General features: G+C 55.2%; 1 protein-coding gene across 1 annotated transcript in view; it reads right to left on the reverse strand.

Moving 5' to 3' along the window:
• The window catches only part of NGEF (neuronal guanine nucleotide exchange factor), a 29,272-nt gene extending 5,023 nt beyond the window's left edge, over positions 1 to 24,249 (reverse strand). Inside the window, exons 1-6 of the mRNA XM_040972469.1 lie at positions 24,031 to 24,249; positions 23,190 to 23,332; positions 14,699 to 14,997; positions 3,132 to 3,292; positions 2,035 to 2,187; positions 1,605 to 1,734 (exon numbers count right to left, since the gene is read on the reverse strand). Coding sequence (XP_040828403.1) covers positions 1,605 to 1,734; positions 2,035 to 2,187; positions 3,132 to 3,292; positions 14,699 to 14,997; positions 23,190 to 23,332; positions 24,031 to 24,137 — 993 coding nt within the window. The 5' untranslated portion in view covers positions 24,138 to 24,249. The remainder of the gene's footprint in view (positions 1 to 1,604; positions 1,735 to 2,034; positions 2,188 to 3,131; positions 3,293 to 14,698; positions 14,998 to 23,189; positions 23,333 to 24,030) is intronic.
• Positions 24,250 to 24,478: the final 229 nt, after the last annotated feature.

Below are 24,478 nucleotides of genomic sequence, written 5' to 3' on the forward strand. Positions count from 1 at the left end.
GACACAGAGGGACACAGAGTGGGATGGTCCCTTCGCTGAGTCACCATGCAAAGGCCCACAGCATACCAGGGCCCAGTGGGACTGGGAGCTGGGAAGTCAGTAGTAGCGGCAGTGGCAGGAACCTGCGTCCTTGGGCCATCATCCTCTGCTGCCAGGCTCATTAGCCGGAAGTTGGACTGGAAGCCCCTGGTAGCTGGGACTTTGGCCAGGCCAGGCGCTCCGCTATGGGATGTGGCTATTGCAGGCAGCAGCTTAGTCCCTGGTACCTTATTGCCTGCCCGTTCAGCCACGTCCCCTTAACCAGATCACGTTCCTGGTGCTATTATCACCACGAGCTGCTGTTTGCACTGCTCTTGAACTTCACATTGCTTTGAACCTGCATTCTTTGAGGAGGTGTGGGAGCACCCTAGCGCATCCATCTGCCATCCCAGACATGTTCTTTAGAGCTTGGAATTTGCTCCCAGGGCTGGCCCCAGGACACTGGGTGATGCAGTGACATCCAGTTCTGTCTGAAACACCTGGCCTGTGGCCCATATGTCCGCTGAGCCATACCTGAGGCCCTTATTGCCCCCTAACCTGGCACAGGTGGGCTGTGCTGGTTTTGAGTTAGAAAATCACACTCAGTTTATAGAGCCCTAGATGGTCTGTCTCTGCAGGAGACCTGTTGTGTTTCCTCAGCACCACCAGGGAGCGCTGCTGTCACGGCCCTTGCAGCTCTGCACTGCCTGCTCCGGCTGTCCCGTCCCAGGCGACTGTCCCGCTCTCCTCCCTGACCCCTCTGGACACTAACAATGCTGGCTTTGCCCTCAGCTTCTGAGCCCGGCCCTCCATGGCCCCTGCCTCCCCTCTTCAGAAAGTCCTCGGAAAATGCCCATTATGAAGAAGGTAAGGAAGATGTAAAACGTGTTTTTGCACCTGGATAAACTCATCTTTCAGTTCCCCTTTTCCCAACACCCTTGAACCTCCCCTTCTGTGGCTCCTGGGTCACTGAATCAGACATGCCAGAGTCCACACAGCCTCTCCATATGCTCAGGGTGGGACAATGCATGTCTGTCAGTGTGTGTGAGGCAGAGGGACCAGCCTCCTGGCTTCCCGCGTCCACGGGGTCCCTGTCTGGGCCACGTGGTCTCCTCCGCTCCCCGCCTTCCTTGCTGATCTGCTAAGACCCTGCCCTGGTGTTTCCATGAACTTGACCTCGCCCAGCCATATGCTCAAGCAGCTTAGCTCTCGCTGGGCCAGACTCCTTGCCGGCCTCTCTGGGTAACAGTATACACTCCAAGTATTTTGACTCTCCATTTTACTGTGTCCTCCGGGTTCCCACACCACGGACCAAGCGTGACCCCTCCGCCTATGTCCACTGCTGCCCTCACTCTGTCCCATGGCCTCTGCCCTCTGGACAAGCCTCTGTCCCCACCTCTACATGGTCTCCGCCCACCACCAGGATGCGGCTCCCTGGGGGCTGGGGAGCTCCCTGCACTCACTGGGGTGCCCGGTCCACAATGGGAGCTGACTTGGTACTTATCAGGAAGCACGGCAGGGTTGGGGGAAGAAGCCCCGGCCCTCCCCGCCATCCTGGGATTGTGCAGGTGCAGAGGGGGCGGTACCTGGACCAGCAGCTTGAGGCGCGTGATCCTCTGGAAGGGCAGGATGAGAAAGGAAGAGAAGGGCAGCCCCTTGCATTTGGGGTCCAGCTCCAGCTGCGCTATCAGCTCCCGGAACGCGGCCTTCTCCTGCCTGGGGGAAGGTGTCAGGCTCGCTGCGGGACCGCCACCCCTCACCCCGCAGCCCCAGCACCCCCACCCTGGCATGGGGCACATCCACCTCTTTCCTGTCCAGGGGACACACAAGGCGAGGGTGACCGCGGCTGCGAGGGGCCGGGTGTGGTCCAGGCTGACTCAGACACACAGCAGGTGCTGCGGGGACCGGGAGGGGGCCAGCCGGCTCTGCTGGGCTCTGGGGGGCCTCGACCTTTCTCTGGCGACACGGACCCTCCCTCTGCCTCCTCCCCGGCCCAGGAGGGCGGGCAGTGCTCACAGCAGCTGCTTGTAGGTTCTTTCCTGGTAGGTCTGGTTGCTGACGTAGGTTATGTAGACAGAGAAGGGGTCGGCGGCGTAGCGGTGCACGATGTCGCACACATCCGACAGCACGATGTTCTCCTCCATGCGATGCTCTAGTTCCAGCAGGAACCTGTGGGAGGCGGTGGCTTGGGTGGGGGGCCGAGGCGGGGGCAGTGAGACAGTCAGTGGTGGCAGGAGGGGTCAGTCCCAAAGGGCTTGGTTATGCAAAATGCTGTGCGTGGGTGTGAACAATTCTGCACCCAAATAAACGGACCCAGGGGCTTCCTGGTAACCTGTTTTTTTTTTTTTTCCAGGTGGGTGATTATCGGAGTATTAGAGTGAGTGAGAGAGTGATCAGGCTCACCTTTGAGGGACACGGAGATGTGCTGTAGGTGAAACATAGTGACATTGCCAGTGGGCAGAGGTGGGCATCGGGCAGACACACCCCGACTTCTGTGGCTACCGCTGCTGGTGGTGGGGGACCCCCAACGTGGGCATCCCTCCTCTTGCCTGCCCAGATAGAAGCGGCAGGTCCTCGGGGAGCCCTGGCCTCTGAACCCCCTGGGGGGTAGTGGTGCAGCCAGGGGCAGCTGGAGGAGTGTCTGCCAGAGGCGGCCTCCCTGGGGTCTTGGGCAGCTCCTAGGGCACCCCCTGCAGGACAGAGGCTGCCTCTGCGCCCAGCAGTCCTCTACCTGCAGAGGACGTAGGGGATCCTTGCAAAGCTTTCTGACAGTCTCATCCCAGCCCGCGCCCTGAAATCAGCTCCTCCCCCAGGCTCTGCTCACAGGATCCTGCTCCCGCTGGTCTGGAGCTCATGCCATCCTCATCATGCCAACAGGCCGAGACAAGAGGAGCAGACAGGAGTACGGCGGGGGTGGGCAGACTGGAGAGAACCAGCCCAGGCGAGACAGTGGGCAAGCGCCCCGGCAGCCCTGCCGGGGTGAGCATGGCAAGCCCTTGAGCCTACATCTTTCTCCACAGCATCCTAAACTGGAGCATTGCCGAGCCAAGCTCTGGCTAGCACCTCGTCAGTTGGTGGACAGGTCCGAGCCCTGTGTCCGCCTGGCGCCTCACCGCTCGCTGACGGCCATGACGTCCAGCACATTGGAGAAGAGGATGTGCGCCTCAGAGGGGTGCAGGATCTTCTTCAGTCGCTCGTTCTCCATGAAGTGGGAGACCAGCAGGTTCAGGCTTTTGTAATAGGAAGCCTCGGAGGTAACCAGCTCGAACATGGCCTGTGTCGGGAAAGCAGACAGGAGACCCTGCGGTCACTGATCCAGGTTCTTCCCCTGGCGGGCCTCGAAGCTGTGATCCCAGACACAAAGGGGCCGAGAAGCTCACAGGGACACGGCTGCCTCCCTTTCAAAGTGTACATGGTTTGAGATCAAGGCTCAACAGGCAGGGTGGGCAGTGTGCACACGGCTGCACTGCTGCGCCCGAGCAGCAGAGGGCGCTCCAGGCCACACCTGTGGGAGGAACCAGGGAGCAGGTGGCCAGAGCCGGGGTCCACCTGGTCTGGCCCAGTGCCTCTCTCAGTCAGCTGCAGGAGGTGGGGCCTGGGGCCAACTTCGACCTTTGAGTCACCTGAGAATTTAAAGATGAGCACCCATTTCTTCCAGGGTCTGAGTTCACAACTAAAGAAGCAGTCCCTACAATAATGCTCTCTGAGAAGCAAGTTGTCACCCTTGCTCCTGAGCTCTCCACACTGCCACCTGGGTGACACGGGCGGGCAGGAGCCCTGTGTGGTCCAGACTCCCACTCACCCCCATCCTTCTAGTGCAAATAAGCCAGCAGGGGCTGCGCCCTGCACTGCTCCCCCCGACCCCAGCCCTCTGTGACTCCCCCAAGGGAGAGTGTGGCCAGTGAACCTGTGGCCTCCATGGAAGGCCACACTTACGCATCCTAACCCCTCCCCCTCCGCTCCCGGAGTGAGACTTTGTTTACATACAGGCCTTTGAGGGTGGGGTAGGGCCAAGGACATGGGGGTGGGGCTCCCCAGGAGCCTCTGCCGGGAGCACAGCCCCTCCCACACCCTGACGTAGGAGGGGTGCCCATGGGCGTGTAGGGGGGACTTCTGTCCCTTCGCAGCCTCCTGAGGTGTCACGTGGTGATGAGCCCAGGACCCTGCTCTTCCACAGGTGCTGCCCAGTCTCACACCGCTCGCTTCTGGGTCCCCCTCAGCGTCCTCCCCCAAGCCCCATCCCCCCAGGGCTCAGGCAGGGCCCGGCAGGGAAAGCTGCCGGTGCAGAGCTCAGGCAGGGTCCAGCAGGACAGTGCTGAGGCTCGGTCAGGGCCCAGCCCCTAAGCCCTGCTGTGCAGACCAGGCGGCGGGGCCATCGGCCCCACTGATCACCCGTGTCACACCAAAGAGCCTGGGGTCACACGGGGACAGTGTCAGGAGGCCTGAGGTCCCCATGCTTGCCCCATGGCACCCCTGCCTGCCCTGCAGACCACACAGACCGCATGTGCTGGGCCTGGCCATGCCAGGGCTGCACTCCTAACACTGACCAGCCACATGGCCACTTGTCCAGGGTCAGTCAGTGTCCCAGTGAATTCTGCTTGGCCAAAGTGAGGCTCTGCGGGCCAGAGGTTTCCAGAAGCTTCTCTGCCCAGACACTGCTATGAGCTCACTTCCCTGCAGCCAGGAAGTGCTGTGCCTAGCACAGGTGGGTGTGAGAACGTGGCCTCTCACACTGCCTGGCACTGCATGCGCTCCTGAACCGTCTGCAGAAAGTGGGACCAAAAGATGTGAAACAGACAGACGCCCCACGTGGGAGGGGTCTTCACAAAGCTCCTGGGAAATGAGTGTGATGAAAGCAACGCACATGGACTGCCAACGTCTGCACCCCAAGTCAGCCGGCCCCTCATGCCATTCGCACACACTTGAAGGAAGCGAACCGCAGTTTCCATGCTGCCCTCCCCGCTTCCAGCCCAACCCCTGCTCTTCCTCTGGGCTCGACCTGCTCTGCTTCTGGAAGGAGCTGACCCTGAGGACTCACAAGTTTGTCAGGCATCAGGAGAGAGTCACTGTTACTCAGCGTGGTCCCCAGAACCTCGAGCCTTGGTGGCCCCGGGGACCCTGAAAGCCTTGGCCTGCAGGTGGATGTCCCTTCCCGTGCTCTTGTAGCTGCGTGTCCCAAGCTTGGGTGCGCACGAGCAGGCCCCACTGTGTCTGGCTCTGCCCAGCACTGCTCTAACAGGACCAGGTCTGGGCACTGCAGGAAGGATAGGGCGGGAGTTGGCTCTGTGCAGTGGTGGGGGAAGCTACTGCCTATGGTGCTGGCATCCCACATGGGTGCTGGTTCAAGTCCCAGCTGCTCCGCTTCTGACCCAGCTCCCTGCTGTGTGCCTGGGAAAGCAGCTGGGAGGACCCAAGGGCTCCTGCACCCATGCGGGAGACCCTGAAGAAGTTCCTGGTTCCTAATTTTGGATTGGATCAGCTATTGTAGTCACTTGGGGGAGTGAACCAATGGATGGAAGATCTCTCTCTCTTCCCCTCTCCTAACTCCGCCAGGTGGCAGCAGAGGGCAGAGTCCCCTCCCCAGATGATAATGCTAATTCCCAGTACCCAGTCACCTGTCACTCTCTCAGCATGATTGCCTCGGGAACTGAGCTGCCAACATGGGCACAATGGGGGCCACTTTCCACCCAGCAGCCACTTGGCTGCAGCCTGTGGGGTGCAGGGAGAATGCCGGCCTGCCGGGTGGGATGCCCGGCACCTTGGCCTCTCCTGGAGCTCCAGCTAACCTTGGTGGCGGTGAGGAGGTCGCCCGGACCCCTCCATTCAGACCTCACCATCCAGGCCCCGTGTCTTCCCCTCCCTTGTCTTGGTGAGTGGGGTAACTACGATGACCACCTCAGACTCCTGAGGACTGGACCATCAGTGCCAGGTCGGTGGCTCAGGTGAGCAGGTGTGGGGATGCGATGACACCATGCACTCTTTTGCAACAGGGACTTTAGTGACCTCTGGAATCCATGCCTTTCTGGCTGAGTCCCAGCAGCTGTGCGAGCGGGAAGTAGACCCTGGGGGCGCCTGGGCAGCCCTGACCTCCCCAAAGGCAAGTTCAGGCATGTCTGGGACTCCTCTCCACGTGACCCGGCTCAGCTCGCAGTGAATGTAGGCACACAAATGGTGTCAGAAAGAAAGGAGGTGCCGCTGAAGACAGGGTGAACATGACTGAAAACCCCAAGGCGACCCCAAAGGTGGGAAGACAGCCAAGGCTGGGTGAGGTTGGCGCAGGGATGGGGTGGGAGAGGGGGCATGGGGTGCATGCTCAGACCGGCTGGTGTGTGCCGACAATGGGACAGGACCCTCTCTAATTCAACATGCCTTTGACCTTTAACCTGACAACTCCTGGAAGTTCGGTCTCCGAGGAATGCAGCCAGGACTGCTGGGAACATTTGGTTTCCAGTTGTCCAAGTCTGCAAGCCTGCAACTGGCTGAGAAGCCATGGGATGCAGAGGTACCTGGCCTGCCAGGCGAGGTGCAGAGCCCGCCGCCCGTACAGGGTTGCTCTCAGCGGGTAAGATCAGTGTCTTATCTGGGCACACCGCCGTGGGTACCAGGGGTCTCACAGCAGCCTTCCCTGCTGGCTTTCCCAGCTCTAGGCACCCAGCCCAACACGATCAGGGACCACGGCATGTTGTCCGTTCGTCTGTCTCCTCCATTGAGAGAGGCTCCTGCGTGTGCTGGGGACATAAGCGGTACCAGCCCAATGGCTATAGCCACTTCCAGCTCCTTTTCTGTGTCTATATATTTTTAAGGAGTTATTTTTTGAAAGACAGAAGTGGAGTGGTGTGAAAGGGAGAGATCTCACTTCCCAGATGGCCAATACAGCTAGTGCTGGGCCAGGCGGACGCCAAGAGCCAGGAGCTTCTTCCAGGCGTCCTACCTGGGTGCAGGGGCCCAAACATTTGGGCCAGGCTGTTAGCAGGGAGATGGATGGGACCCAGAGCAGCTGGGACTTGAACCAGTGCCCATGTGAGATGCAGGCATTGGAGCCAGTCATTTCACCCACTGTACCTCAGTGTCAGCCCTAACAATGCCCCATGCTTTCTCCTTCCTGACTGTGTGCACAGATACATATCAAATTCATTGCTTAAACAGTCACACGTTCTCAAATAGTGAACTCCAAAACCATCCAAGGAAGGAGCCTGGGAACCAAGGGCCTCAGATAAATTAGAACACAAAGCAAGCAAACCGAGAGAATCCTTTGCAATTTCAGCTACTTCATTTTTGCTTTACAAGGAGGACAATGTTACTAATAAATTCTTAGATCCTGATCCTTCCGGGACTGGGTGAGACATGGGCCTACCAAAAGACCAGCGCCGTGGGCTGTTTCCTGGTGCGAACAGTACTTCACTCAAGCCTGCTGCTTCTGTAGTCAAAGAAACAACAGCTTGTGCAGGCAGTGCGAGTTGCCTGTTGGCTTTGATGAGCACACAGAGACAGGATCTGACCGGGTAGGCACGGATGTGGAACGCAGCAGCTGACAACGGTGCCTCTGTGTCCCTTATCCAAGCTCAAAGCTCAGGTTCAGCTCCTAAAAACAAGCCTGGACAGAAGTGGCTGTTACCGCACGGGGTCAAGTTACTGACCAGGATGCCTTCCATGATGGAGCGCAGGTTCGAGCCCTGGCTGCTCCATTTCCGATCTAGCTTCCTGTTGATGTCATTGGAAAACCAGAGGATGACACACTGACAAACGGAAGCTCTTTTCTGTCCCTTTCAAACGGATAAATAAATCTTCAACTATTTTTTTAAAGCTGTATTTATCTGGGCCCGGCGGCGTGGTCTAACGGCTAAAGTCCTCGCCTTGAATGCGCCGGAATCCCATATGGACACCAGTTCTAATCCCAGTGGCCCCACTTCCCATCCAGGTCCCTGTTTGTGGCCTGGGAAAGCAGTTGAGGATGGCCCAAAGCGTTGAGACCCTGCACCCGCGTGGGAGACATGGAAGAAGTTCCTGGCTCCTGGCTTCGGATGGGCTCAGCACTGGCCGTTGCGGCTCGCTTGGGGAGTGAATCATCAGATGGAAGATCTTCCTCTCTGTCTCTCCTCCTCTCTATATATCTGACTTTGTAATAAAAAAAAAGTAAATCTTTTTTAAAAAGCTGTATTTATATATTTGAAAGGCAGAATAACAGAGTGGGAGAGACAGAGAAAAAGGGAGACATCTTGCATCTGCTAGTTCACTCCCAGATGGCGCACCGTGGCCAGAGCGGCTAGGCTGGAATGAGGAGAATGGAACTCCATCCGGGTCTCACACGTGGGTGGCAGAGCCCAAGCATCCCGCCCGTCCCCTGCCACCTTCCCAGGCGCATTAGCACGAAGCTGCATCAGAAGTGGAGCAGCTAGGATGCTGGAGCCACGAGTAAAGGCTTAATCCAGTACATAACACTGCCCCCAATAAATCTTTAAAATAAACAAAATGAAAATGAAAAGCCAAACTCAGGAAAAGACATGTTGACACCGTGTGTCTGGGATGTTCACCGCAAATGTCACTGCATTAAGTGTTAGTTAGGTCACCCTTATTTATTTTGAGACATTTGTAACTGAGCCACTGGGAATTACAAACAATACGGGGTGTCTGTCCACTCTGTTCTAGAGGCATTTGTTTGCCCTAGTCCTTTGCTTAATAACTGTGCTAAGAACATTTACCCATGTCATTCTTTGAAAACACATTTTAAACTGTTTAGATTTCGTTAGCTTTCATTCTACTTCGAAAGTGAGAGGAAGAGAGAGGAGAGGAAGAGGGACATTTCTCTGCTGGTTTGCTGCCCGGATGTCTGCAGCGGCTGGGCTGGGCCCAAAGGCAGCGGGGACTGGAACGAACCCAAATGCTGAGCTGTAATCGGCTGCCCCCTTGGCTGCGTGTCGGCAGGGAGCTGGATGGGAAGTGGAGGAGCTGGGACTCCAACCAGGCACCCTGACATGGGATAGCGCAGAGTCCTAACTACGCAGGCCCGCTAGAAACCTTGTACTGTTTGTATCTGTGTCTAGCGGCAGATTATCTTGCTAAACATCATGTAGTTGTATATTACACTGTGCCACAGTTTTCCTGTCATTGGGCATTTAGCTTCCTTTCCCTCCTTCTCCTCCGAATTTCTGCTGGAACGAACATTGTAAAAAACAAATACTCGTGCATACTCCGATCCGGCAGTAAGACAAACACCCAGGAACAAGAAGAGGAGCAGTGTACAAATCAGGCTTCCTCGCGTTTGATACAAATGTTGCCGGATGCGGCAGGGCGGGGCGTGCCCTGGCCTCACAGCTGACCTCCTGGGGGCCTGCATTCCATGGCAGAGTGCCTGGGTCAAGTCCAGTCTTGATCCCAGCTTCCTGCTATGGCACCCCTGGGAGGCAGCAGGTGCTGGCCACCCACTGGGAGGCCTGGACGAAGCTCCTGGCTTCCTGGCTGTGGCCTGGCCCAGCTCCATCTGCTGCTGGCCATCTGAGGTAGGGCTGAGAGATGGAAGACCTCTTTGTCTTTGTGTATTGCTCAGATGGAATAAAAGGGGAAAACAGAGTCCCCCAACACTGTTTTTTTAATTGTTTTCTGATACAATTTAGTTGGGCTCTCCCCTCTCCCTCCCCCAAATTCCCTCTCTTCCTCTCTGTTCTCAGTCTAGGTTCATAATGCCAACACTGGGTTTTAAGCCTACATTTACAAGCCTGTCATTTTGAAGCACAGATGACAGCCCTGCACGGTGGGCTCCCTTTAAACCTTTGTAATTGGTTGAAATCTAGGTTTTGCTGATGGGTATTAAAAGAAACTATCGTACATGCGTCTTTTACCTAGCCACCTCCTAGGACGGCCAGCTTAGGCCTACTGTCTTTTTTAAAAAAATTATTTATTTATTGGAACGTCAGATTTACAAAGAAGGAGAGACAGAGAGAAAGATCTTCCATCCACTTTGTCACTCCCCAGATGCCCACAATGGCTGGAGCTACTCCGATCCAGGGCCAGGAGCCAGGAGCTTCTTCCAGGTCTCCCACATGGGTGCAGGGTCCCAAGGCTTTGGGCCGTCCTCAACTGCTTTCCCAGGCTACAAGCAGGAAGCTGGATGGGAAATGGGGCTGCTGGGGTTAGAACCTGTCCCCATATGGGATCCCCGTGTGCGTGAGGTGAGGACTTTAGCCACTAGGCTACTGTGCCAGGCCCAGGTCTACTATTTTTAATTTGTTATCTCAGGCTTTTAAACATTTAACTTTATATATATATGTTATATATTAATATATAATATAAAATATATCCACAATACAATATAATATGCATTGCATATTATATATATTAAACACACACATAAATACAAATTATATATGTATATATATAAATATGGAGAGCGGGAGAGAGAGACACAGATCCTATCCACTGGTCTCCCATTGCTCCGCAAATACACACAACAGGTGGGGCTGGGCCAGAGGCGGGAGCTGGGAACGGCATCCAAGCCGGAGGCAAGCGGGAGGCTGAGTTCTCACTGCTGCCGCCTAGAGGCCAGAGCCAGGCACTGAGTACAGACGCTCTGATGTGCCAAGCCACCCGCGCAATGGCTTGGCTAAATGTCCACCTGCCCTTGCGCTTTTAAAGTCAGCAACCACCACAACCATCATGGGCAGCAAATGATGGCTTGGGCTTTTCGACGGCTTCCTCGCTTACTCCTTGCAGAGGGTCTGCAAGCACTACCTGTGGGTTTAGCACTGCGCCATTCTTCACAGAGTGTGAGCCGGTAATATTGGACATATTTTTCAGACACCTCGCACGGTGTCCTCCTGAGCTCATTTAGGTGGTGACAGATGGTCTGGCTTCCCTTTCAGTCTCTTCCAACAGCAGTGCATATTTCTTCTCTGGTTTATTAGAGTGACACATTTGGCTCCCAACATCCGATCTTTGCATTCATTTTTACCTAGCCAATGTTATTTTGTTTCTTTAAGCTATCTGCAGATTTGATTGGCTTATGTTTTATATGAATTTTTGTCTTGACTCACAATGAGACAAACCTAGGAGAATACTTTACTTGTTAGGCTGAACAAAGTAAAATTTAAGACATTCACCCCTTTCAACATTTCACTTTTGTTAATTATCACTGTGGGGCCAAGGGTCTGGTGTGGTAGGCTAATCCCCTGCCCTGCGGGGCCAGCATTATATGCAGCTGCAGGGTTGTGTCCCAGCTGCTCCGCTTCCCATCCAGCTCCCTGTTTGTGGCCTGGGAAAGCAGTCGAGGATGGTCTAAAGCCTTGGGACTCTGCACCCACATGGGAGACTTGGGAGAAGCTCCTGGCTCCTGGCTTCAGATGGGCTTAGCTTTGGCTATTGTGGCCACTTGGAGAGTGAACGAGTGGATGGAAAATCTGTTTCTTCTTCTTTCACTGTAAAATCCACCTTTCCAATAAAAATAAATTTTAAAAATCAGAGTTCTCTGAGACTGATAATCTTTTTCTAAAAGCTGCAGGACTCTGTATTTTACATCTAGGCCACTGGCTCACTTTGAGCGCCACTTGGACAGGGTGTGAAGTTGAGGTTGAGGTTATTTTTTTGCAAGTGTACAATTGTTTCAACATTCACCGACCCACCGGCCATGTGGGTGCAGTTCTGGATTCTCCTTTCCATGTCTTGATTGGTGTAAATTTTTAGTAAAATCTTAAAATCATATAATTATGACTCCTCTGTGCATGTTTTTATTTTCAAAATTGTTCCGTATGCCCCAGACATCTTGAAATTTCATATAAATTATAGAAGATAACAAAAGCCCAGGGGTTTGGTTGGATTCGTCGTACATGCCATGGCGCAGGCAGCGTGTGGTGTAATGGGTCAAACCTCCATGTAAGTTGCCACCATTCCATATCAAAGTGCTTGGGATCAAGTCCTGTCCTGCTTTTATACTATTAAAATAATAATAATAATGTTTACTCTTATTTTTCTTTGAAGGGCAGAGTTACAGAGAAGGAGAGACAGAGACACAAGGTCTTGCACTCCCCAAACAGCGGCAACATCTAGAGCTGAGCTAATCTGATGCCAGGAGCCAGGAGCTTCCTCCAGGTCCCCTGTGGGGGTGCAGGATCCCAGGGATTTGGGCCGTCCTCTACCTGCTTTTCCAGACCATAGCAGGGAGCTGGATGGGAAGTGCAGCAGCTGGGATATGGAAGTGCAGCCAATCAGGGTGCTGGCACCGCACTCAGAGGTCTAGCCTCCTACACCGTGAACAGCCGATGACATCATGGCGCTGCCCTCCCACCCTCACAGCCTGTAGAACTGGGAGCTGGGAATCCCCTTCGAAACAACAACAGCAAACGCCACCCAGTGTCAGGCAGACAGAAGCGCCCCATTTCACTGGGCCACAGAGACACTAAGTCATGTGCCCAAAATTGACTGCTGCTGCGCAGTCACTCCATCACAGTTCACACACTGGCGACACCCAGGAGAGACTTCCCCTCCCACACGCAGGAAAAGCTGCGGCAAGTCCCGCAGAACAACGTACACAGCACCGGAACAGGGGCCGGGGATAAGAGACACGTGGCGAAGAAACGGAAACAGTTTACAAGTCAGGGTCAGGCAGGTGGAAGCAAGACACGAGATGAGGACGATGAGGACGCCCTGGTGGGTGCGAGCGGCTGAGCTGCTGCCAGCCGAGTCCCTGACCTCCTGGGTGGCCTGGGCTGTCGTCCCACCATGGTCTCACAAGACGCGAAGGTGGTGCCCGCGCACTCAGATGCTCACCCATGCTTTGCGCACTGGGCAAGGACCCCCTGACGGTCTGGTGCCGGCGGTCGCACGCCCGTCCCTGCTCACAGGAGCTCGCATGCCCACCCTACATTCACTCAAACCCGCTGTACCCCTGGCGCTCTTATCGAAAGATGTGAAAGGCAAAATTACAGAGCTCAAAGGAGACAGAAGGGTCTTCTATCTGTAGGTTCGCTCTCCAAATGACAGCAGTAGGCGGAGCTGTGTCTACCCGAGGCTGGCAGCCATGAGGGCATCAGGGGCCCAGACATGCAGACGTCTCTGCTGCTTTCCCAGGAGTATTAGCAGGGAGCTGGAGAGAAAGTGGAGCAGCTGGGACTCAGACTGGCCTCTACATGGGATGCTGGCACTACGGGCGGAGGCTTAAGCTACCACGCTAGGGCACTGGCCCCTCGGTTTAGTTTTGCAAATGTTGGAGAGTCTGACTTCTAAAGAGCGAGTCCAAGCCCTTGATCCTTTCTGACAACCGACAACGTTCCCATTAACCTGCCCCCTCCTCTGCGCTAGCCGCTTTCAGGCATTTATTATTTCATCTCTTCTTCCGACACGGGCCCTTCTCTCTGCTCTTGGCTTTGCTTGTGCTGCAAGGTTTTGCCCAGCCTTCTGTGTCCTGTTAGGGTTTGTCTCTGAGTTTTACATCAGAACGTTTGCCAAAAAACCATTACTGCTATCATTTACAAATCACTGCTCATACATAAAACAACATTTAAACATTTTTTCCTAATTTTATGGGGCCACACACCTCGCTGAGCTGTGAGGCCTTTCAAAAATCAAAATTTAGGAGTTGACGCTGCGGCACAGTGGGCAAAGCTGCCGTCTGCAGCACCAACATCACACATGGATGCGAGATACGTCCTGGCTGCCCCACTTCTGACGCAGCTCCTTGCTTACGATCTGGGAAAGCAGCAGAGGATGACCCACGGGCACGGGCCCCTGAACCCATGTGAGAGACCTGGAAGAAGCTCCAGACAAACCAAGCTGTGGCTGTTGCAGCCATTTGGAGAGTGCACCAGCAGATGGAGGATTTCTGTGTCTCTTACTTTCCAAAAACAAACAAACACACACCCCAAAAAGCACCCCAGCTAGTTTGATGAAAGCTTCCTCTAGCAGCAGCTGCATCATGGGGATGCCGATGGGGGAACCTGGTGGTCCCAGCTGGGCTGGGAAAAGGAACAGCAGCTGCCAATGTCTGTGCCAGTCAAGGACCAGCAGCAACGAGAGTGAGGCAGGGGAGGACCACCCAGGTTACCCATATCTGCCCGGACAGGGCCTCTCCCACCACGCGTCCCTCAACACACAGGTTAACACACAGACCTCCAGCTGCTCCCGTCTGCTGCTGCCAGCCTGAAACGAACTGCTTTCCCAGCCGGCGACCCCGGGACTCCTCAGCAACAGGTGCGCGAAACCCCAGGTGCCCACCATTCCAGGACCCCGCTGGGCTCGACCCGGAAGCCATGGATCCCAAGGATTGGGACTGCCTGGAGTGACTCCTCGGTCCCAGAGAGTCCAGGGTCACCTGGAGCTTCTCTGCTGGCAAAGGTGACTCCCGCCGGGGACGGAGAAGTTCCGGGAGGTCCCCTGGCAGGTGTGTGCCATGCAATAACGGATTCCCTACGTGTTCCAGTCGGACAGCCCCTGCCAGTGACGCTGGCGAAGACGGGCAGGCTCTGCCCCAAAGCTAACCTCAGCCGGGAAGGCAGCCCTCAGGGGAGTTCCGCAGTCACGCCCATAACTCCAGAGACAGGTGCATCCCAGGCTCCGGCGGACCGTGATGACACACCTCCAGTGACCCGCCCCCATGACGACACCCCGCCCCACCCCATGACGACACACCTCCCGCGGTCACCCCAGCCCGTGACGACACACCCCGGCGGCCCCCCACCCACACTCCAGCCCGCACCTCCTGCAGTTTGATCTCCTCGGGCTGCAGCATCTCCAGCACGCCGCTACTCCGGATCTCGGGCAGGTCCTGCCACAGGTTGAACCGCGAGTGGGGATTACTGAGCAGGCAGATCTGGGGCAGGGTCCTCCTCTCGGGCGGGCTGGCGGGCTCCTCGTCCTCCTCTTCCTCCTCCTCCTCGGGGATGCCCTCACTGGCCGGGGAGCCGTCGGCATTGCCTTGTATCTCTGCATCCTGCTGCCTGCGGGTTTCGATTTCCTGCAGGGTCGACTTGTCCCGGTATTCCTGATACAGGAGCCCTGGCAGGGAGAGAAGATAGAGATTTCAGAGGCGCGCTCATCCACAGTTACCAGGCCGGGGCGTCCTTGTCGGGAGCAATTTTACATACACACACACACACACACACACACACACACGCACCCCGCTCAGCTGCTGCAGCCCAGGCAGATCCCCGGGAGGGTTCAGCATGCCCAACTTTCCCCAGCAGAAGAGAAACCCGCAGGTGCACTCCCAATCTGTCCGGCAGATACCTGGAGAGGCGGCAGGGACCTTGATGCAGGCACTGCCAGAGTGCCTGCCAATGTCCCTCCAGGCCACTTGCCAGAGCCTTAGATGCCTCAGTATTAAAACCCCAGTTGGCTCATTCGTGCAACGGGAGTCGCTGCCCATCTTCCTGTGCAAGGAAAAGCCAGCATCCCATCATCCCAGCGATGGGTGCTGGGGTTGCAGAATGGTTTGGGTGCCTGCCTCCCCCCTCCCCCACCTCCGTCCTGCAACCCAGGAGGGGAAAGCTTGACCTGCAGAATTTCAGTCAACAAATTAAGGTTGAGACTTGATCCAACCACGAGGAGGCCTGGGGCTGTGATGCAGTGGGATTCTATCACCAGGGGTGTGGTTAGTGTGGCAAAGCACGCTAAGCCACCACCTGGATGGAGTAAGAGCATCCTATACGGCCAAGTCCTGGCTGATCCTGCTTCCTGCTAGTGTACCAGGGGAAGCAGCAAAAGCAGTGCTAAGTGCTTGGGTCCTTAAGTGTTGGGTCCACAGGAGAGACCCAACGACAAGCCTGGCCCAACCCCAGCCCTTACAGCTGTTGGGCGAGCTCTCTCTCTCTCTGTACCCTTCCATTCCTACCCTGTAACTCTTCCTGTCAAATAAATGTAGCACCTTTTATTATCATAAGAGAATATGTATGTGATAACTTCACAGTTTTGGGCCCTTCGTGTAACATTTCCAATGAGACCAAATTATTTTTCTGATTTTTGAGACTTATTATTATTATCATCATCACTTTATGATACAGTTTCATGGGCCCTGGATTTCCCTCACCCCCTCCCCAATTTTCCTCCCCCCACACTGAGTTCCCCTATATCATTACTATAATATAGTTCTGCATACACAGTCATATGTCCATCATTGTAGGCATGGACAGTGGCAGAAAGTCCAGCATCCTATTGTCAACATATAGTTAACAGTTTCATTGGGAGCCCATCTTTGATCTGGAAGTACAGATGCATACTGCATTGCATCCTCACATCTGGATGTGATAGTCTCCATTAAACAGTTACCATATGTCCTCTTTTTTAATGTTTATTTTTATTAATTGCATTGCATTATGTGACACAGTGTTATGGGCACTGGGATTCCCCCCACCCCTGCCCGAACCCTCTCCCCATGGTGGATTTCTCCACCTTGCTGCATTACCACAGTTCAAATTCAGTTGAGGTTCTTTCATTGGAGGAATTTACCATTCATAAAGTCCAGTGTCTTATTATCCTAGTGGGTTCAACGATTTCTTGGTGAGACCATCTCTGGTCTGAAGGTAAAGCCAGCAAATTATCATCCCAATCAATTAAAAGCCTGAACATAACATCAACAGCCATTTACAACCTTATGGCATTAACTGACATGGTATTGATTAATAGTATGTTGATAGGAAAATGCGGTTTCTTAACTGCATCCTGTGACTTCTTCATAGACATTTCAATTTTTGCCATATGTCCTCTTAAATAAAAAGCCACAAAAACAAAAAATCCACAACAGGAAGAAAAATAGAAATTTACAACACCATGAAGTTAAATAACATGCTACTGAATGCCTAATGTGTCGCTGAATAAATGAAAAAAAAATCAAGACCCTTCTTGAAGAAAATGATGCTACTGTATTATGTATGAGTCACTGAAGAATTTGGTCAGAAGGCAGTGTTTTGAAGAGATGAAACTAACCATAACCCAAAAACAACAAACCCCATGTGACACAGTTTCACTTATCTTTGTTGGTGAGATATGTCTTCTGTAGGAAACCAAACAAATGGGTTTTGCTTTTTTAATCCAGTCTACTAATCCAGTCACTAGTGGTGTTTGATTGAGCTTAAGCCACTTACATTCAGGATTACTATGAATGGGTGGTAATTTGGTCCTGTCATTTTAGCAATGGGTTGTACATTGATTTAGTCTTCTGTAATTTTACTAAGATATTCTTCACATTTGCCTTTGGTTTTGTTGGTGCTATTCCTCTTCTCTGTCAAGAGAACATCTTGAAGTATCATTTGTAGGGCAGGTTTGGAAGAGGCATTTTTTTTTAACTTTTCTTTATTGTGGAAGAATTTTATCTCATTTTCAAAGACAAAGAAAAGCTTTGCTGGGTACATTATCCTAGGCTGACAATTTTTTGCTTTTTAGAATCTGGACTATGTCACTTCATTCTCTTCTGGCCTGTAGAGTTTCCTGTGAGAGGTCTCCTGTGAATTTAACTGGCATTCCTTTATATGTCAATTGATTTTTTTTTTCATGTGCACATTTAAGGATCTTTTCGTTATGTTCAATTGAAAAGAGCTTGATTTTCATGTGTTGTGGTGAAGGTTGCTTTTGGTCAACCCTATTGGGAATTCTGTGTCCCTCCTGGATGTTGTTTCCCAATTCTTTCTTTAGATTAGGGAAATTTTCCTTTATTGCTTCATTGAATACACCCTCAATGCCAGCTTCTCTTTCTGCACCTTCTGGGACTTCCATTAATTCTTACATTTGGGATTTTAATCAGGTCTTTCAATTCTTGAATACTTTTTTAGCTTGACCCAGCTCTGCTTCCAGCTTTTTGTTTGTTTCCCCCTGGTGATAGGAAATATCTTCCAATTCTGAGATTCTTTCTTCTGCCTCCTTCATTCTATTTGGGAGACTCTCCACTGTGCTTTTAATTTGTTCCACTGTATTCTTCATTTCTAATGTATCAGCTTTCATTTGATTCATTTCCTGTGTGACATGCTCCTTAAATTTCTTGAACTTCTGTATAAGTGCTTTTCATTGTTGATAAGAAGCTTTATAACAAGTGTTTTGAATTCTGTATCTCCCATTTTCTCAATGTCTTCCTCAGTGAACTCTGAGATTGGCAAAGGCTTTTGCTCCTTTGCAAGGGAGTTTTTGGTAATATTCATTGTGCCTCTGTCTTCTTCTTTGCTCTTGGTCATTGTACTTCTGGTTAGCAGAAGATTCTGGTTAGCAGAATCTTCTCCTTGGGGCAGGTTTCTAAGTGGTGTCACCCACAGGTCTACAGTTTGATTTTACTTATTGCAGTTGGCACATGGCTCTTTGTTTGTAGTCACTTGTGCCACTCCCTCCAGCGAGTTCCAGGTCTGGTTTCTTATGTTAGATTTCCACCGTGGTCTCCACAGCCCCAGCTCCTGGCTCACCACTCTCCACCTCCTGTGACACTGCTGAGCCTGCACCATTGTCTGTACAACCTTTCTTCCAGGTCCGTTCAAGCAGGTCCCAGGATTAGGGAGACACCAGGGGTCCTATTTAGCTAGGTTGTTGTTGGTGGTGACTTGCCAGAACCTGTTGGCTGTTAGGTCTGAGGGCCACGTGGACCTATTTTACCTGTACACTGCCATAGCTGGTATTATTTTCCCTGTGGGATGGTGCAATGCACTGAGCTCAGTGAGTTCGCTCCCAGCTCAGCACATGTGCAGCTCACTGTTGCCCCTGCAGTCTTAAAGTTTTCCACACTGTACAAAATGGTGCCTGATACGCCACTACTAGAGTTCTTGACCTGCTGGCCGAAGGTCTGAGGGCTTCTCCTGTCTATCTTGGGTGGAACCCTTAGGTACCGTGTTGTTGCAGTTTGCTGAGCCAGAGATGAGTTCATTCCCAGCTCATGCGCAGTACTGTCCATAGCCTTTGCCTCCCTATACAAAATTGAGCCCTACTCAGCTCTAGGGGTGGAAGGGGTGTGAAATCCACCCTGTTCCTGCACTGCCCTTCTGGGACCTGCTGCTCTGTCTCTGCTCCTGGTCAAATCAAACAGAGCAGCAGGACGAGCAGTTCTTTGTCTGGGTTCACCTCCCAAGCTCCCAGTGAACGTTCTTTCCCACCTGGTTGCTGCTGGAGTTCCGGCTGCTGGTGCAGTTCAGATCGCTACTTGCTGAATGCTACTGGGGTATCAGTCACTGCCACACCACACCACTGTGTCTGCTGCTTTCCTGTGTCCATCAGTCTGGTGCCCCTCTGCTGCTCTGTCCTCTCCTTTTTACTGGAATGTGCCCTCTCTGCTTCACACTGGCCAATGTTTCTCTGTCTGTTTGAACCTGTCCTTGCCCTATTCTGCCATCTTGATTCTTTCTTCAAATAAATCATTAAAAAAATATTGTGCATAACCTGGCATGGTAGCCTAATGGCTAAAGTCCTTGCCTTGCTTGTGCCAGGATCCCATATGGGCACGGGTTCTGATCCTGGCTGCACCTCTTCCCATCCAGCTCCCTGCTTGTGGATTGGGAAGGCAGTCAAGGACGGCCCAAAGCCTTGGGACCCTGCACCCGTGAGGGAGACCCGGAAGACGCTCCTGGCTTTGGATCAGCTCAGCTCTGGCCGTTGTGGCCTCTCGGGGAGTGAACCATTGGATGGAACATCTTCCTCTCTGCTTTTCCTCCTCTCTGTATATCTGATTTCACAATAAAACTAAATAAATCTCAAAAAAAAATTGCACAAAAAGGAAAAAAGAGAATGTGGAAACAATGGTCTTACCCACTTTCCTGCAGCCCTTGACCCTTTGTGCCCCAATCAACTATGTAAAGATCATCAAAATAAAATATAAGTATAAAAACAATGTTGCACAACAACAAAAGCATCTTTCGAGCTGCCGGGCCTGTGATGACGTCACGGCGGCGTCCCGCAGGACACAGTGGCGGGTAAGGTCTCTCCTGGCTCCCCACTGCCCATGCACAAGGTGTGTCTGTGCTCGCATTGCCCCAAGAACCTGGGTTTCTCTCTGCTGCTTTCTCAGGCATATTAGCAGGGAACTGGATGGAAAATGAATGGAACAGCCAGGACTCAAACCAGTGTTGATACTGACGTCAGCTCTGCAGGTAGAGGATTAGCTTGCCGTGCCATGAGCTGGCCCCTGAACACCTTTTGAAAATGCAGCTTCCAGGGCCAGAAGTGTGATGTAACAGGTTAAACTGCCATTGCAGTGCTGGCATCACATATGAGCGCTTGTTTGAATCCCGGCTGCTCCAGGTCCTTGGGTCCCTGCACCTGTGTGGGAGACCCAGAGGAAGCTCCTGGCTCCTGGCTTCAGCCTGGTCCAGACCTGGCTGGTGCAGCTAGTTGGGGGAGCAAACCATTGGAAGAAAGAGTCTCTCTCTGACTGTCCCTTTCAGATAAAATAGATTTCTTCTCCTTTTAAAATGCAGTTTCCAAGCTTCACAAAAGTATGTCATGTCATGGATTGCTGCTGGCTGCTGGGCCAGACTGATCCCACAACATCTGCCTAGCGGCTCACTGGGGTGGAGACTGCCACCTGGAGGTTGCAGGGCAGCGGCCGCCGCTGGCCGCCTCTCCAGGGCCTGCAGTCCGCAGACCGGCTTCTGGCATACTGTGCTCCAGGACGGAGCGGCAGGAGGACTGACCAAAGCCTGCTGTCACAGTTCCTCCCTGTGGCATGGGCGTGCCAGAGCGCGCTGGCCCCATTCCTTCGCCAGTGGGATTCCTGCCCTTACAAAAGCAAAAGGGGGGCCACCTCTTCCCTGTCGTCCCAGTGAGGATGTGTAGGAGGCTCTGCGAGTCTGGGATTTCCCAGCCTCCAGAACCATAATCCAACAGCCTGCTGTCTCCAAGTCACCTGATGAGAGGGGTTTGGTTGTAGCACCAGGAGCAAAAGAAGATGCTGGCCCAGGAAAGCCAAAGGGCGCCCATGGTTTCTCCACATAGGCTGTGATGTCCGGACCTGCAGCAGCCTGTCTTGCACCATGAGGCACGCATGGAGGTGGACAGGGAGCCGGGTGATGGTTTGGCTGGGATGGATTGGTTCTGGATGTGCAACCTGAACTAGGACATGCCCACTGCTCTGCATCACTCCTCACCAGATATTTTTACTTGTAGCTCTCAATGCAAATTGATTTTTAAAAATCTTATACTTTTGTCCTCCAAAGGTGTTTAGAGCTTGATTGTGAACACCCATTTCCTCAGGCTTGCTATGAGCAGCAGGCCTCATCCGGCAAGCTGTGGGGCCACTCTCACACCCACTTTCACTTGCCGGGAACTGCGATTGCTGTTCAAGGAGGACAGCGCCACCTGCAGGATGCTGTGTCATACTTGCACTGCACGCTGCAGGCTTTGCAATTCAGTAACCATGACCGTCACAGCAAGCTCTCACTTATGAAAGTGTCCGGTTCCGTCCTTCCTCAGTTAAAGCTCGTGGCCAGGCTGGAATCCCCATCCCTTCCAGCCTCTCCAACGCTCTGCCCCGCCCACTTGCTGGTCCTTTCTTTCCCAGAATGCATTTTGGTTGACACCTTCTCAACAGTTGGTTTGTATTGAGAACCCTCTTCAAGACAAACCCCAGGTGCCAGAGGCCGCGAAGCACGCGCAGACCCACAGGCATGTGTGCCTAGGTAGCTGCCCGCAGGATCTGCTGGCACCTCAGCTGGCTTCTGTGACCCCCACCCCCCGGGCACAGGCCAAACCCACTGCTGCCTGGCTCTGGTGGGAGCTACTGCCTGTGGCAGCAGCATGGTCCTCAGAATGCCCGCGAGGGCCTCCGAGCTCCATGCCATTCCCATGGGAACCTGCTGTCCTTCCTGGCAGCAGAAGTCAGCTCTGCACCCCACCCACAGCTGAGACAGAGGTTCTGAGCAGAGACCTCCCCTGGGGCATCACCCCACACACCCACCAGGAAGAGGTTCTCCAGGGACCAGAGGCTTCTGGCAAGGGCCCTGGGGGAGACACTCAGAATGCATGTGGCATCTAGCAGTCAAGAAATGCAAGGCCTCCAGGGCCCCACACCCCGCTTCCAGCTCACACTGCCAAGGTGCCTGCTCACCTCAGGCTGCACACAGCAGCCTCTGGGGGCCCCTCCCCCAGCACCATGGCCCCTGACCCTCTTTCTGCTCTTACTCTAAGAAGAACCCTTGCAAGAGGGTGGAAGGCAGCATTTCCTGGGTCTGTGAGGGCAGAGGCGGGAAGGAGGAGTCTGCCTCTCATCCGGGCACAGGTGCCCTGGGCCAGCCTGGCATGCAGGGGCCTGCCAGTGCCACGCTCTGCGGCCCAGCTCTTCCGCAGGTTGGGTAGTGCACTGGGGCTGGGGTGGGGGATAGCAGGTGCAGCCTGCAGAGTGGGCCAGCTGGGCCCTGGGACGGGGCAGCTGCCCTTCCACTCTGGGGTCACTCTGAATTGATGTGTCCCAGGACCGGGGACCAGAGGGTGGTAATTACAGCCTGAATAAGAAACTTTCCAAATCGGTAGAGTTTATTTAAAGCGGGACCGTTCCCATAGTATCTGAGGGCAGGGAGGTGTTCCAAGCAGCCAGGCCCACTCCCAGGGCCCACTCTTAGGGCAATGCAACCCACGGGCTCCCGGCTTGCCTGGCCTGGCAACAGCCCCAGGCTGATGTCATTAGCAGTTTTTTTTCCCCTTGTCTTTGTTCCAACTGCAGGTGCTGGTGATCTGGCACAGGAGCAGCTTCTGTGCCTCCCCCCCCTTCCCCCCCCCCCCCCCCCACACACACTTAGGGACTTCCCCGCCCTCAGACACTGGCTCCTCCTACAGCCCTGTCGCATCCAAATCCCACCTTGTGCAAAGTCAGCGCCTCCTCGGCCTCCCACAGGCCGCTGGCACACGCTTGCCCTTTCCTTAGCTCCAATGCTGCGCGCCTTGCCAGGCCTCCCCTGGCCCCTGTCGGCTGGGGCCGCCCAGTCCTGGCTCCCTCTGAGATCAGCAGCGCTGCCCCCTGCACCCCCTCTCCACCTCCGCGGGAAAGCGCTGGCCTTGGGTGGACCTTCCGGGAGACCGCGGGACAGAAAGCAACCTGCGGAGTAGGTCCGGCCGCGGCGCGCTCTGGTTACGCGGCCCTTTGGCCTAAGACGCCGCTCAGACACAAATCCAGACGGGTCCCCCAGCCACCACAGGCGCACGCGCTCAGGGGCCACTCCGCTGCGCCCTGACAGGAGGGAGACCCCAAGCCCGTCTGTAGCCAGGGTCTGCCCCGCCCGGCGGCTACGCACCTATTTGCTCGATTAGGTTTCTCCAGGAATCGGCGGGGATGGGGTGGATCCTCTGCAGGGCCTCGGTGAGCGTGGTGGGGCTGTCGGCCAGGGCCGGGCACTCCTCGGGTGTGGTCCCATTGCCAGGCGTGGAGGACGACTCGCTGCGGGAGAGGGAGGAGGCAGGGGCCCGTTACTGCCAGGCAACCACAGACACCGTGGGCAGGCTGGCCGGCCAGCAGGCCCCAGTCCAGGACCGTCCAGGCGGCATGGCCACAGCGACCGCCGCCCCTCCGAGCCGGGCGGGCCCCACAAGACCCCGTTTGTCACCGCCCTGGGGCGCCACTGGGTGATTCATTCCCACCCAGCCCGCCCGGCCCTTCAGGTTTTTGGAGCTCCCTGGCAAGCGTCGGAAACTTGGCGCGCCCTGCCCGTTACGCGGCACCGACCCGCCACCCCCGACGAGTGCTCCGACCGGCCGAGAGGAGGCTGCCTCGTGTCCGTCGCCACCGCCCGGCTCCCAGCCCTTCTCGGGGCCCCAGGCTCGCGTCCCGGGGCTCCCGCGGCGGGCCGAGGGGGGCGCCGAAGCGACACTCGCGCCTAGAGCGCGGGGTGACTCCGGGCAGGGACGGGGCGCTAGGGGTCCGCGCCAGGACGCAATCCTCGCCGGCTGCCTGGTGGTGGTGGCGGTGGCGGAGGGGAGCGGGACCGACGAGGGATTGGAGTGGGAATGGGGGCGCAGAGACGGTGGGGGCTGCGGATAAGCCGAGCGCATGGGTGCCTGCCGCCCGGGGCGCAAGGCGGGTGGGCAGCAAAGCGGGGTGGCGCGCGAGGGAAAGCAGGGCCGCCCGCGCTCTCTCACCTGCCGGGCAGGTGTCCCGCCGCCGAGTCGCGCGTGTCGCTCTCCGAGGTGGAGCTGTCGTGGTCCACAGCGCAGGCGGCGCTGAAGGCGGCCGCCAGCAGCTCCATGGGGGCCGCGCGGGGGGCCCGGGCCCGAGCCGGGGGCGACGCACGAGCTCCGGAGCGGGGGTCGCAGCGCGCGCCGCTGGAGCCCGAGCCGCCGCCGCCGTCGCCGCCGCTGCCGAGCGCTCCCGCGGGCGCGCGCGCGCCTGGAGGCTCCCGGGGTTGCCACGGCAACGGGGGAGGCGGGAGGGGCGCGCGCGGCGGGGGCGAGGCCGGGCGGCAGCGCGGCGGGGGTGCCAGCGCTGGGCGCGACCCGAGTCCCGCGGGAGCAGCCCGCCGCCGGGCACTTGGCGCTCGCCCGCATCGCTTCCCCCGCGCCGATCGCGCCCTGCCCGGCAGCCGGGGAC

Source organism: Ochotona curzoniae, unplaced genomic scaffold, assembly GCF_017591425.1.
Source record: "Ochotona curzoniae isolate NIBS_2020 unplaced genomic scaffold, NIBS_Ocur_1.0 contig_2294, whole genome shotgun sequence".
Lineage (NCBI taxonomy): Eukaryota > Metazoa > Chordata > Mammalia > Lagomorpha > Ochotonidae > Ochotona > Ochotona curzoniae.